The sequence below is a fragment of the Eublepharis macularius genome, chromosome 5, assembly GCF_028583425.1.
Source record: "Eublepharis macularius isolate TG4126 chromosome 5, MPM_Emac_v1.0, whole genome shotgun sequence".
Taxonomy (NCBI): domain Eukaryota; kingdom Metazoa; phylum Chordata; class Lepidosauria; order Squamata; family Eublepharidae; genus Eublepharis; species Eublepharis macularius.
The window spans coordinates 12,692,786-12,706,638 of record NC_072794.1 but is presented as its reverse complement, the minus strand read 5'-3'; the positions used below and the strand labels follow the sequence as shown (position 1 = coordinate 12,706,638).

General features: G+C 45.9%; 1 protein-coding gene across 1 annotated transcript in view; it reads right to left on the bottom strand.

Moving 5' to 3' along the window:
• Positions 1 to 675: 675 nt before the first annotated feature.
• The window catches only part of UPF1 (UPF1 RNA helicase and ATPase), a 30,081-nt gene continuing 16,903 nt past the window's right edge, over positions 676 to 13,853 (bottom strand). Inside the window, exons 12-24 of the mRNA XM_054980190.1 lie at positions 13,410 to 13,574; positions 12,763 to 12,877; positions 12,375 to 12,518; positions 11,863 to 12,076; positions 11,490 to 11,607; positions 10,607 to 10,763; positions 9,830 to 9,972; positions 6,973 to 7,147; positions 6,201 to 6,282; positions 5,633 to 5,794; positions 3,869 to 4,086; positions 3,606 to 3,725; positions 676 to 3,199 (exon numbers count right to left, since the gene is read on the bottom strand). Coding sequence (XP_054836165.1) covers positions 3,609 to 3,725; positions 3,869 to 4,086; positions 5,633 to 5,794; positions 6,201 to 6,282; positions 6,973 to 7,147; positions 9,830 to 9,972; positions 10,607 to 10,763; positions 11,490 to 11,607; positions 11,863 to 12,076; positions 12,375 to 12,518; positions 12,763 to 12,877; positions 13,410 to 13,574 — 1,810 coding nt within the window. The 3' untranslated portion in view covers positions 676 to 3,199; positions 3,606 to 3,608. The remainder of the gene's footprint in view (positions 3,200 to 3,605; positions 3,726 to 3,868; positions 4,087 to 5,632; positions 5,795 to 6,200; positions 6,283 to 6,972; positions 7,148 to 9,829; positions 9,973 to 10,606; positions 10,764 to 11,489; positions 11,608 to 11,862; positions 12,077 to 12,374; positions 12,519 to 12,762; positions 12,878 to 13,409; positions 13,575 to 13,853) is intronic.

The window sequence follows — 13,853 nt, the reverse complement described above, 5'->3', positions numbered from 1 at the left end:
GGCAGCAAGACCACCTATAGAAGGACCAACTGATCTCCACACTCCTGCTGGTGAAGTCATTCTTCAAAGGCATAGTGAGGCTCTACTCCTTCCCCCCTCCCCTAGTTTCATCTTTTACATCCCTGTGATATCTTCAGATTGTGCTTTCTTAGCTTACGAAAAACTCCTTTGAACCCCCGAGTTGTGACTTTTTCCTGCTTTCCATGAAGGTAGTTTTTCTGGCAGACCAGATCATCATGGGCAGGTAAGCAATCTGTTTCCCCCCCCGTTTTTATTAGTGCAAGGAAATGCTTGGCAGATGGTGCTTTGTAGCAGACCTCCTCCTCTTTCATCAACTTAGCAAAAACAGTTAATGTAACATGCCAATTCAGGATGGAAAAAGTGGGAATCAGATTGGTGGGGTGGGTCATAAAGCAGAGTACACCCAATTCTATGCAAAAGAGACAAATGTCTCTATGGTTGGTGGAAAGTATAGATGAAATAGGAGAAACGAGCCTGGATCAAATGTGTGGCACAAAGTGAACTGAAAAGACATATGGGCCAAGTAGAGAACCACCTGCTATCCTCCCCTGACTGCAACCTTCATGCAGCTCGGCAAACATGGGAAACTTGTCATCCAGGTAGCTTTTTGATCAAGCCATCTTAACTTCATTTACAGAGATCAGTCCCTGGAGATTGAATGCAAGAGCTCTTTATTGTTTTTTTTAATTTGATGACAAACAGATTTTAAAAAACAAACTGAGACAAAAAGGGGGAACGAAAGAAAAAAGGTTTAGCAGTGTGCTAGCACTGATGCTTGAGTGGGGTTTATATAACAACTCAGAACAGCTACCAAGGGAAAAAAACCCGTCAGCCAGCACAAAGCGGAGGCAAGAGCTGCTATCCAGTGGAAGATGGAAGGTGTGGGCAAGACCTAGGAAGGTAGCGGAATAAGAAGGGGGGGGGGAGGCTACATTACTCCATGGATTTGCATTGCGCAAGAGGGTTAATGCTCAAAAAGCTAGCTCAGAAATCTACGCTGTGAACAAAATTAAAGCAGCCCTCTGACAGTCTGAATAAATAAAAAGTCCATCATCCCAGCAGGAAAGTGGCCCAAGCGTGTGCCCCCATCCTTCTCCTTGCACACGGCAGAAGTCTGAACGCTGAAGGTTTTCCCGTTCATGAGAACAGGCGGCTTTTACGAGTTTGCACACAATCGGATTGCTTTGTTCTCATTTCCCGGCCAGGCCATCCCTCCCACACCTGCGGGTACGAGCAGTTCTCTGATAGATTCCGGGAGGGGAAAGAGAGTTAAGGTACTTGCAGAACTACTCCAAATTTCTCTAGGATGGGGAAGGAAGAAGGGAATGGGACAGATACACTTCCAAATTCCTAAAAAAAAAAAAAAAAAAAGCAAGGAGGGTTCTCTAAGTACATTCATGTAGTTTACCAAGAGTTCCTCAACACACGCGCGCACACAAAAGTTGACAGATGCTTAGAGCCCTTTGATCGGAAAGCTAATTTAATTTATAAGCTTTAAAAATACCACTTCTAGAAAGCTGGTCAAACTACTGTCTCAGCCGATTGGGGAGATTAAAAGTGTTAGCGTATCTATGGATCGCCTTAAAAAAAAAAAAGAACACAAAGAACACCAGAGCAAAGTTATCAGGAAATTCTATTTTCTGCAGTGGATTTTCTAGAAAGTTTGAGATGCAGTTAAAGACACTTATGCTAGGAACACAGCCGAGGTGGTCTGGGGGAGCACCCCATTCAGCCGGGCTCGGTGGTCCTTTGGAAAGAGCCCAAGGGGCTCACTCCCCGCTTCGAAGGCTCCCAATTTCTTTAAATTTTCAATGCCCAGCCCATTGCACACCTCCCTGCTGCGTAGAATGCCGGACCGATAACCCACCCCCTCCCAAATAATCTAACACAACCTACCTACCACCGGCCACCATGAGCTGCCTGCTCCCCCTACCCCACCCCTTCCTACAATATCTTTGTAGAGTCTTTACTTCAAGCCCAATATAATCCCCAGTTTCCACTTCTGTGTCCCAATGTCAGTGGGAGCTAATAAAAGCAGGCTTTACCCAGCGTCCTTTTTCCTCTGAGACCAAAGGGCAAAGATGCCCAAATCCCCGCTTTTGTGAAGAAAATTATACATCGTATAGAGAAAAAAAACCTGACTGGTGTTTACAGAGCAGGGCCCTGAGACTAGCCAATTAAAGTAGACAAATGCTTTCGAACCCTCACTACCCGGATTCATCGGCTCCTTTGCTAACTATCTGCCATCAGAAAAAGAGGCCGATCAACCAAAGTCACACTGAAAAAAACCTTAAAAGATTGGAGCTCTAGTTTTTTATAAGCAATAAATGGTTATATTTTTAAGCTTCCCAGAACAAGGATTTCCCCTCCACCCCCAGGTCCACTACTAAGGTTTCAGAGACAAAAAACTTCTAAAAAAATATCCAGTGCTTCTTTGAAAGAATCTCTTTTCTTAAAAAGGAAAAAAAAACACAAATACAAGAACCCCATCTCATCACAAAAAGCCTGTTCAGAACATTGGTGACAACACACGCGAGTTTCAAAGCTGGATTCTGGACAACAAAACCACCCATCTCAGAGTCGGGTACCAGCCGGCTGGGCTTCCCATGGGTATGGAGGACCTTCTCTCTTGAAAATGCCTGTGCTCCTAAAAAGGCCAGCAGATACTGCTTTTTTTTAAAAAGAAAAGAAAAAAGAAAAACACACGCACAACTCTGAGATGGAGGTTTTCCTCACCCCTCCCTGCTCTGAAAAAAATGAAGCCCTGCTTGTCAAGAGAACGGAATGAAGTGGAACTTGCTTCTAGGGCCTCTCTCTCTCCTTCTCAATGTGTGTGTTGATGGGGGGAGGGGGAGAACAGGGGACTCCGATGACCACTTGGTTCTTCCAGGGCAGGTTGGCTTCCCCCCCAGTGAGGTGCCGGTCGGTCCTCCGGCGCTCTCTCCCATCTCTGGTCAGTCTCCTTGTCTCAGTGAGCTAGCAGTGGGCTCTCTCGCGCGCACTCTCGTCTCTCCTCTCCGTTGGTTTCTCTCTTTCTCTCCCTCTCTCTCCTGTTGCTCTCACAGAGTTGCTTCAGTTTTAGCAGTGGAAAACAGGTATCCATTTTATTTTTTTTTATTACCCAGAATAAAATGCTGACGAACTAAGCTCCACACAAGCTTAGCTCCTCCTCTTCAACCTGCAAAGAGGAAGAGGGGAAACACTTAACAGTCATGGAAGCTGAGACTTGGCATTGCTAAGAAAGCTTCTGAACATGAAAGGCTGAGGGGGGGTCACCAGAAGGAAATCCAACAATAGCTCCTCATTAAAAAAGAGTAAATGTAATCACATGGGGGGACAATTTCATGCCTAGGAAATCTGCTCTACCTAGCATATTCAAGACCCTCTTCAAACCCCCCCCCCCATTTCTTGCAACATTATAAGAGCAAAGTTCAGTGTGTCAATCAATGTCTCTACCAGGAAGTGGGGTATTGACTGAAACAAGATTGACTTTGGTAAGCGGGCTTGTCAGCAATTCAAGAGGAAGTAATATGGCTTCCAAGCCTGCTTGGCTTCCCTCCCTCCAAACCCACCCAACACCTTACACTCTAATACTGTGACAGTCCCGTCACTCCATGTTGATATGCGCGTTCCCCCTGGTAGGTAGAATCCTGCGACAGGGCCACGTCGATCTGAGATTTAAACTCGTCACCAAGGTAACTGTCCTGAAAGGAGGTGGGAGAAAAGCAATTCTCAGGATTGTGTTTCTGCTGGAAGATTTGGAGGCACTTATATCCACCACGTACAGGAGGTCTGCTGGGATATGGTCCACTGCAGGACCGCCCCAGGCAGACCAAGCATGCATTACCTGCGACAGTTCTGGTTGGGAGAGGCCTGGCTGGCTCATCTGTGACGGCTGGCTCATGGAGATGTAGCCCTGAGTCAAGGGGCCCTGAGAAAAGGGCTGTGACACCACATCTTGACTGGCCTGGCTGTTGGGGAGGTTTGACTGGCTAGCTCCTGGCATCCCAAAACGATTCTTCTGGCGTCCACCACGGCTGGTCTTGCCTTTTGGATTCCCACGCCCTGCAACATCCAGATCTCACCATAGTCAGAACACACTAATTCAACAATGGGAAGGGGGGGCGCGGTTTGGAAGTGGCACATACTGCACACGCAAAAGGCTAATCTGTACATAGTTTAGGTTAGGTGGGCTCTACGTTAATGATGGTGTGTGCTAAAACAAGTTCTCCAACCCTAGAAAGTCACCTAAAGGCAGACAAGGAACTCCAGAAGCCAGATCACACAAAAGCATAAACTTGGCCACCCTCCTCTTCCCACAGAAGCTATCAAGCAGGATTTGATGGAGCGAGTCACACCCTGCTTGCTCCCACAGGCATCTCATAGCCAGCAACCTCTGCAGCGGCCATTTCCCCAAACTAAAGGAAAGTCAAGTAAATATTTTAACCTTGATGAAGGAACTGCGAAAGGGTTCCTTTTTCAAGCTTAAAGCTTCAGGTTTGCTCAGAAGTAACGAGACAGCACAACCAATTCAACGTGATAGTCCACTGACATGATTGCTTATGCCTCCAGTGGACATGCAGTATCATGGATATGGCTAGAATTACAGGAGAACAGTTGCTTGATATGACCAAGGAAGTTATTCAAGACACCTATGCAAACGGACACAGGGCTTTCCCGGCCCCGTAACTAGCCAAGCCACAAAGGCAGTCTAGAGGCCTAGAATAAAACCACCTTGGAGAGGGGCATAAAATAATAAAGTTACATAGTTGTATTGTCATGTGTAGACTTAGAAGTGCTGTCTTACTTTTACCACTACATACAATATACCAAGGCCCAAGTGCAGGGATTATCTGAGAATGGCAGGAATGTTTAACTGCATTGGTGGAGGACCAAAAGATATTCAGATGTACGAGAAACTTGTCATCACTAATTCTACATAGACTTCGTTAATATACAAAGTAGCAAGAATGAACTAACTATTGTTACATAAAAATGACAAGCTAAACTGATAGACAGCTGCTTCTCAGAAGGGGCTCCTTGTCTGTGACCTTGTTACCTTCGGGTAAGATACATTTTTTGGACTCAAGTAAATGCCTTCCCTTAATGATTTATGTATGATTTTCTGTTTTCTATTGATTGAGTAGATATTACGAATACTGAATAATTATTTTGTAATAATAAAAACTTCAAATGGAAGCAGAGACTCCATAATTGTATTACTTGTCTACAATAACTAGGAATACACCTACGACGTTATCTGTGGTGCACCTCCAGCCAGATGTTAAATGATCTGATACAGGGAAGGTACCTAGATGCTCAAGGCTTCCTAAGTGCATGCTTATATCTGAATCAGGCCTGACCAGAGTCATCCAACCCAGTAGGTTTGGAAAGCTACTTGCTGAAGCTATGAGGGCAATGCTTGACATTAAATATGCATTGTTGCGGGGGCAGGGGGGGGGGGAGATACACGTTTGATGTTTCTCTTCCTTGGGGCACTATTCTCTTGACCTGACATACTTTGGGCTGCTGGCAATATTTTTAAAGAAATTGATCATGAAGCGACAGAGAAGCTTAGAAGGGGACAGTAAATACCAGAACGGTATCCTACCGGCAGCTGGCCCATTGGCCTGTCCAAAATATCCTGGCGGAGGCATTGGAGGCATCACCAAGTTGAATGGGATAGGAATGTTCATGGCGGTGACGTGGCTCGGCCCGGCACTAATCATCCCAATCTGATCGTGCGTTTGAAAATACATGTTGGAGGGGCGGCCTGAGGGCAGAGCATGCAAGGGACATCTGAGAAAGAGAACCCACTGGGCAAGATCAAGGACACAGACCCAAGATGATTACCACAGCATTCCACCCATCAGGATCAGATGACATAAAAATGAGGAACTCTTTATCATTTGATTTTATCTAGCAAAAGAATAAAGAACTATCACCACACCTCACTCTTTCCTAAACAGCCCAGGTCTCCTCATCTACAGCAAGCATCTCAAGGTCCCCTCATTCAACAGAGAACAAGCCCTAATTTAGATAAGGGCAGAAGAAAAGATCCCACATTACAGGGCACAAGGAGCTGCCACCCATCCCTAACCACCCAGCTTCAACCCCAGTCCATGCCTGGAACAGCAAGCTAAGCACTTTTGTTCATAGCTCTGATCTCTCATCCTTACCTTGGCTGCTGCGATCATAGACAGATCCAGGGATAATAGCTTCACGGGCATCATACATGGCAGTTGTCATGAATCGGGCTCCCTAGGGTTGAGGGAAATAAACATGCGTTACTGATGTAGCAGGCACATGGCCAAACACACGATGTTCTGGCACCTCCACCCCCCTACGGTCTAGCTAATATCCTCTAGATGCCTGGTCAACTTTTGTTAACCAAGCTGCAATTTAGGATGGTTTGGGGATCATACTGAACTGTTGCTTTAATATTGTGAACAGATGTCTGATCATACACATTGTCAGCTACCTTAAATATTTATATTCAAAGATAGCAAACGAATATATTTTAAAATAACACACTTTAAAGACTCTAACAAACAAAGAAAACAAAGCACTGTTGCTAGGGGCAGAAGAGATCCTAGCTGGAAATGGGAGTGGCAAGATCCTCTTGGTCTGTGGAATCCTGACTCTCTCCCTCTTCCATCTGGCTTGAGATTCATGGGCTGAAAGGGCCGGAGACTCTTCAAATAGCCCAAGCAGACAACACTGGGCTAGACCAGTGGCGTCAGCCATTGCAACAGGCTATTGGAGGAATCCCATCTGGACACAAGAGGAGGAAGGGCATGAGAACTCATTTGGGAGCTGATGCAGGTGGAATGCCACCACTTTCACAAGGGGTAAAGAAAGGAAGGGAAGGTCTGTGAAGCCAAGCTTGAAACATTTAGGCAAGAATAGGCTGCACAGCAACCTCAACGTTGTTCCCATTGCTCTGCTTACCGGGTTGATGGTGTTAACGAGCTTCCGAGGCTTGCTGAACTGCATGAGGCTCTCTCGGAGGTTGTTCAAAGGACCCTCAACTAGTACTTTCTGCTCCTTGTAGTAGTTCAGCAGGTGATTCCAGAGAGGCTGCTTGGACAGAGCCTTTGGGTTTCCAACAATAATTACACCGTACCTACAGAACCAACAGCAAGGCACTGAAGCACAGCGAGGGTGGCAGCCGGTCCTGTTTGGCAGCTCACCCCCTTCACCAGTGATGCACACACAAAAAACCCCCGAGAACTTAGGAGGCACCAAAACAGTTAACAGTGACCAAAGACCACAAACAAAGCACAATTCTTCATCTGAAGTATTTCCCAGCACTTGGCTGGAGACCTGTGCTCTCAACTGTCCCAGATTTAGTCTCCTTCCTGCACAAGCAGCCAGCACATTGTCTGCACTACCCCCTCCCTGAACTTTTCAAAATGAAGTGAGAAGAAAAAAGCAAAGAGAAATGAGAATGAACAGAGAGGGCAGGAAGGAAAAAATAAAGAAAATAAGACAGGAAGGATGGGAAAATAAAGGGAACAAGAAAAATGGCGGTCCCTTAAAAGAATGGGGCTGTAAGGGGACGCTCCCTCGTCTTATTTGGGTTGAGGTTATCTCCCTCTCAACTTATTTTTGCCTCCTGGAGAGCCTGTGTTGAGCTAGACCTTCCAGAAGTCTAGTCGGGTGATAGGAGTCTTTTTCAAGGACTGGTTCCAGGACAGGTAAAGGAGGCGTCTAGAACCGGCAAACAGGAACAAAGCCTCAAGAAGCCTTGGAATTGTAGGACACAACAGAGACCTATTGTCCACGGCAGCTGTTCTTCTCACAGGGAGAAGGAAGGCCAAGGAGCCTCCGGGACAAAGAGCCGGAAGGATCGGCTGCTTGCTGGGAAAGGGAGAACTGTCCTGCCAGAGCTCAGTTCTTGTGAAGGGATGAGCAGAACATCAGCAGACGGAGATTAAATCTGGGCACGCTCAGCTTAATGTGAGGGGGAGACCAGACTGGTCTGCTTTTGTTTTGTATTACAACACTGTGGCATTATAACAACAACAACATTTGATTTATATACTATCTTCAGGACAACTTAATGTCCACTCAGAGTGGTTTACAATGTTATTATTATCCCCACAACAATTACCCTATGAGGTGGGTGGGGCTGAGAGAGCTCGAGAGAGCTATGATTAACCCAAGGTCACCCAGCTGGCTTCAAGTGGAGAATCAAACCTGGTTCTCCAGATCAGAGTCCTGTCAGTCTTAACCACTACACCAAACTGGCTCTCATACCTGTGCATACTGGGTTGTATCCTGCCACTTTGCTAAGCAGAGGGGCTTTCCTCTGTCATAAGGGTTGAAACTTTGCTTAGTGGCCTTTTGGAGAACTTTTCTAGCTACAGAACTCGAGAGGGCGTTCCCTGTTAGCACACGATCAACCATTTCCCGCCCAACAGAGCGCCCTTCCCTCTCTCTGTTCTTCTTTGACCCCCCCTCCCCCACTGACCAGCAATCGGAACTCAACCTGTAGTGTAATTTAGGGTTTTCCCCCTTCTTTTTAATTATACAGATATATGTATTGTTAGTGTGTCTTATGTTTAGAATGTTGTGTTTTTTCTTATTCTCTGTTTATTGTTTATAGTTTATAGCTATTATGTTATGGTTTATAGTTTAAATAAAGAAAATTCTACCTGTAATAATTACTTGAGATCAGAGCTGACACAGGAGGGAAGGAGAGATGGAATGTGTGCCTGCAGAGCAGAACTCAATGAACAGTTACAGGTAAGTGCAACGCTGTTTTCATCTTTGTTCTTCTGTGCAGTCCCACATTGGGAGATTACCACACTAAATACCTGAAGGTGGGTGAAGCTCTCAACACTGCCTTCTCCACTGCTGCTTCCTTCCTTGCATTAGCTTCTATTACATAACGTCTGATGAAGGTAGCTTCTGAAGACTAACAGTGCAATCCTAAGGAGAGTTACTCCAGTCTAAGCCCATTGACTTCAATGAGCTTAGACTGGAATAACTCTCCTTAGGATTGCACTGCAAGTTGCTGCTCTACAAATGTCCTGTAACTGGACTCCACTTGGAAATGCTCCTGAAGATGAGTGGAATAAGCTCGTACCTGTACCGGGCATGGAGCTTCTGCTTCTTGACATGCTAACCTTATTGCTCTGACAATCCATCTTGCTGAAGATGATGCCTTTTAGCCCTTATTTGGACCAGAGTAACAAATAAAAAGGTGTGGATCTGTTCTAAACACCTTCGTTCTATCTAAATAATGAACAGACACATGGAAGTAGGCATCTTTTAAATGTGGAACCACAAACCAATCTTTTATTTTTAACAAATTTAACACAGCTAAGAGAGTAACCATTTTAAACTTTTTAACTTGTAAGAAAATATTTAAGCCTCTGAGAGCCAGGAGGGTTCTCAACTCATGCTCCAACTCTGGCAATGCCTACTTCCATGAATCCATTCATACTGGACTGCACAGAAGAACGAAAATGAACCAGAGGATACAGGCCTCTATTTTAACCAGAGCTCAACAGGGGTCAAATACCTTTGGGCTAGTCAAATAATTGGTACCATAATAAACACAGTTATGAAGACCAAGATGTGTATTCATTTTCTACTTTTTATGCTTTTCTCCTCTTTTTTTTAAAATCACATGTGCTCAATTGCGCTAAATCTCATGTCATGGCACAAGCTGCTTTTTAAAAACACCACACAAGATATGCCTAGCAGCACATTAGAATAAACCACAAGCTGTTCATAATGTCCGTTAAAAAATCCAAAACAGGAGGGTCCAGGAACGCGTACTGGGAGGGATGTGTACCTTGCTCGGGTGAGAGCTACGTTGAGACGCCGGGGATCGTTCAGGAAACCAATCCCTTGGTGTTCGTTGGCTCTGACGCAGGACAGGATGATGAAGTCCTTCTCTCGCCCTTGAAAGGCATCTACACTGGCAATTTCCACCTCCTGGAAGAAGGGCGTAGAGAGACAGAGGCTTCCTTACAAGCGAGCCTTCATTTGCCCAATCGCTAGAAGTATCTTGTTTCATATTGCATCATCATTTTGCAACATAATAGTAGCCCTCAAGTACTCTCTTTGGGCAACATTACTTGAGTAGGTGCAGGCCAAGGGAAAATAACTTTCTAACTCCCCCCTTTGTACCACCCCCTTGTCCCAAATCACCACCTCCAAGCTGCTTTTACCCCCCCCCAACCTCCAGCAAAGATAAAAGCAGCCTTGAAGTTATGATCCAGGGCATGTGGAAATGGTTCAGGAAGGTGCTTTCATAGGATGGCACTGCTTATTTTCTGTATTCTCTTGCTTTTGCTCACTTGCCTTCTACTTTGGCAATCCATTTTCTGCATTGATTACTGATTACATCTTAGATGGGGGTTTTTTGTCTGCATTGTCTTCTAACTTTGTAATTCTAGTCTTACTGCGTTGTTCAACAGATGTCTTACACATGCTGACTGCACTGTTTTACTGTTTTGTAACCTGCTTTGAGTCTCAACGAGAAAGGTGGGCTACTAGTGAAAGACTAAAATTGGCAACAATTTGGGAAGCAGACAAGAATCCAGGAGGCACGCTGAGAGCACTATACCTGGTAAAGCTTGGTGTGGAGGGAGCCGCTAAATTGCATGTACTGCACCAGGTAGGAGCGCTGTCCCTCATAGGGGGTGATAATGCCAATCTGATCTGGTTTTGCACCAGCCTTCAGCAGTTTAGTGGTGATCTTCTCCACATTTGCAGCCTCTGTCCTGGGGGCAGGAGAGAGAAGACAGGAGTTGACCCATTCCATCCATGATTTACTCAAGTAGCAGCAACACCAGAGTCTCCGACATAGTCTACTCTGCACTCAGTTTACTTAACATAAGGAAGCATAATCATTTATCACACCGAATTTACTCTGCTTCCAATATGGCAGGTTTAAAAAAACAACAACATACAGAGCAGAGGAAAGCAGAATAGTATTAATTCCCTAGATTTCACTTCTTGAGTATTAGGCCTGTCACACACCCAACCAGATCTGATTGCTGTCCTACTGGCAAGGCCTTCTGGCAAAGATGGGACCTTGGCACATTTATAAACTCCAGGCTGCTTCCATTTAACCAAAGCAAGTAACTAAACACACATTTTTTAATTGGAAGCACACTCAGCCCCTGAAGACAGACCTATTCCTGGCCCATGATTTTTCCTAAGAAACCTAAGAAAGAGAGGGTTGGGGAAGGAGAGAACTGAGAAAGGGAGCATCACATACACATTACCTCCTCCCAGGTGAGCACTCATACTCCCCCCCACCTCCACCCCATCCACAGAACTCCACACGGATCTCCTGGAGTTGCAGAACTTTGAGTGGAGCAAGCAAGGCCAAGATGTTCTGCTACCTGACTTCCTCAGCTGCACCCTCCCATTTTTTGATATACAGATACTGCAAGCCTATTTTGCCCTAGGAAATAGAGGCAAAGAGCTTGCGTGTTATTTACCTGTTCAAGTAAGATGTGCCAGAGCTCGCAATTTCCTCTTGCCCTTGGGTTACATAGAAAAACATGGGCTTATCCGGCTGAGGCCACTGGAAGTCAAATCCCTTTTTCACACGGTCTGCTACAGAGGAACATTAAACACCCAGTTTTCAGCAATAAGCTGTGCGTTGACATTGCTCTAAAAATACCTGAGGCCTACCAAAAATAGCAAACTGCCAAATGGCAGTGTACCATGTGCCAAAACCACAACCTCTCAATTGTCAACAAAATGATGGGAGACGCCATGTTGCTTTTGTATAAGCCACAACCTCCCCCTCCCTCCCACATCCAGCCAAGCCACTGAGACCCCTCTCTTATTCTCCCCCACCGCTTTTACCTGCTGTGACGCCATTCTGGAGAGACCCCTCGTAAAAGATATTGGAAGGAAACGCACTCAGGGCAGGGTGCATGCGGTACTGCACTTGCAAGCGAATAGGACGGATCCCCAGTACCACTAGCCGCTCAAAGAGAGACTGGGATAGGCCGGCTTTGGCTGCCTTCTTGCACATCACAACAGGGCCAAGCTGGCAATGGTCGCCCACCAGGATCAACTAGGAACACAAAGATGAAGGAAGTTCAAAATATATTGAACAAGTGGCCACCCTACCCACCCCCCAGCACTAAATGTCAGAAAGCAGTGATGGGCTTTGAGTCTACTTGCTGAGGTTTGGCCTCCAAGTCACTGAAGCTGGAAAGGCTACTTTCTTCTCACAGAACCTTCCAGAAGGTTTAGAGGGCGAACGTTCAACACAAGGAAACTCTCACCCACCCCGGAAGGAGGCTGAAATGACGCCACTGCAAGCAGCCTCAAACACATCCGGTAGCTCTGTTTAAAGAGCCAAAGCCTACCTGCTTTGCCCCGAGGACAACCGGCACCATACATTCTGGCTCAGTGGCCTGGGTGCTCTCGTCAATCAAAATGGAACGGAACTGCATTTTGGCCAGCCTCGGGTCGCCGGCTCCCACACATGTGCAGCAGATGACATCTGCATTCTGTAAGGGAAGAAAAGTTCTGAGGGCGGTGCCCAGCGTCCAATCCCACTTCAATCCACAACACTTGAGGTGTGTCTTAAAATTACATCATTTCGTTCAAAATTCCACTGCAGCTGTTGAAAGTCTCTTACTGAGGCACCCCCTCAATCACCATAGCACTGAAACAAAGAATCCTATCGCCTGGGCTGCAGGCAACATGCCCGGTTTGACCAGCTTAATGCCAAGGCAGAGAAAAAAAATTTACCATCAGCAATTCCCGCTCAGCCGTTCGCTTGAGTGCCCGGTAGCGCTTTTCATCTGCAGAGGAGAGTTCTCCAGTTTCATCTTTCAGTTGCTGCAGTTTCTGGAGCTCAGGCATACTGAAAAACACACAGAGGCCACTAGTGACCCTACACATTTTATTTTAATGTACAACATACATTGCTTCATTAAGACTCCTGGGATGACAGCTAGGGCTTCATAGCACGTTCCCATCTCGGCTCCAGCTCTAGTGCTGTCCTCAATTTGTTTCGAGAGACAGCTGGCTGCAGCAGCAATTAAAGCCACCTTTCCTAGCAAAGCCTACTGTTCAAGATGTTTTCAAACTCTTGGAGGAGGAGTTCAGAGATAGTACAAGGAGACAACCAACAAGGGATCCCAACCACAGCAAGTAAAGATAGAAAGAATTGAAGGCCAAGCGTCTGGGTAAGGACTAACTAAAGTGTAGTGCTGATGCAGCTACAAGAATGGTGAGAGATGGTTCCACTGGTTTTAGTGAACCATCCAGGTGGACACCAAGGCACAGCACATCTAAGGGCCAGAGTGCCCAAGGTCTGACCTGAATCCACAGCAGCACTTGCTCTGCTATCCCTCCACCCACCCCCCTGCCCACTTCTCAAAGCGCCCTCTTACCTGTCCATGTTTCTGATCTGATTGTGCAGTGCCAGGAAAGATACTGGCGAGTCAATTGCCTCCCGGCTCTTGGCACACAGACGCACCACTTTCAGTCCGGTCTGATGTATCTTCTCAGTCAGCTGGTCCACAGCTATGTTACTCGGAGCACAAACCAGAACAGGTCTTAAAAAGGACAAGAGACAGGTGTGAAGGCCAATCAAGTAATAAGCATCAAACCCAGAAGCCCCACAATAGCACCATGGTGATTCAGGTTAACATCCACATCAACCTTATTTGTTTAAAGAAATCAACCTAACGTTATTGGTGGCTTACTACAGTATAAAATAAAATTTATTTTATAATAAAAACAACAACAGCGGAGATCAGTCAATGTTGATAAAAAGCAGAGGAACCCTAAAATCAGAGCAGACAAAACATTTTAGAGAACAGCCCTGGAACTTT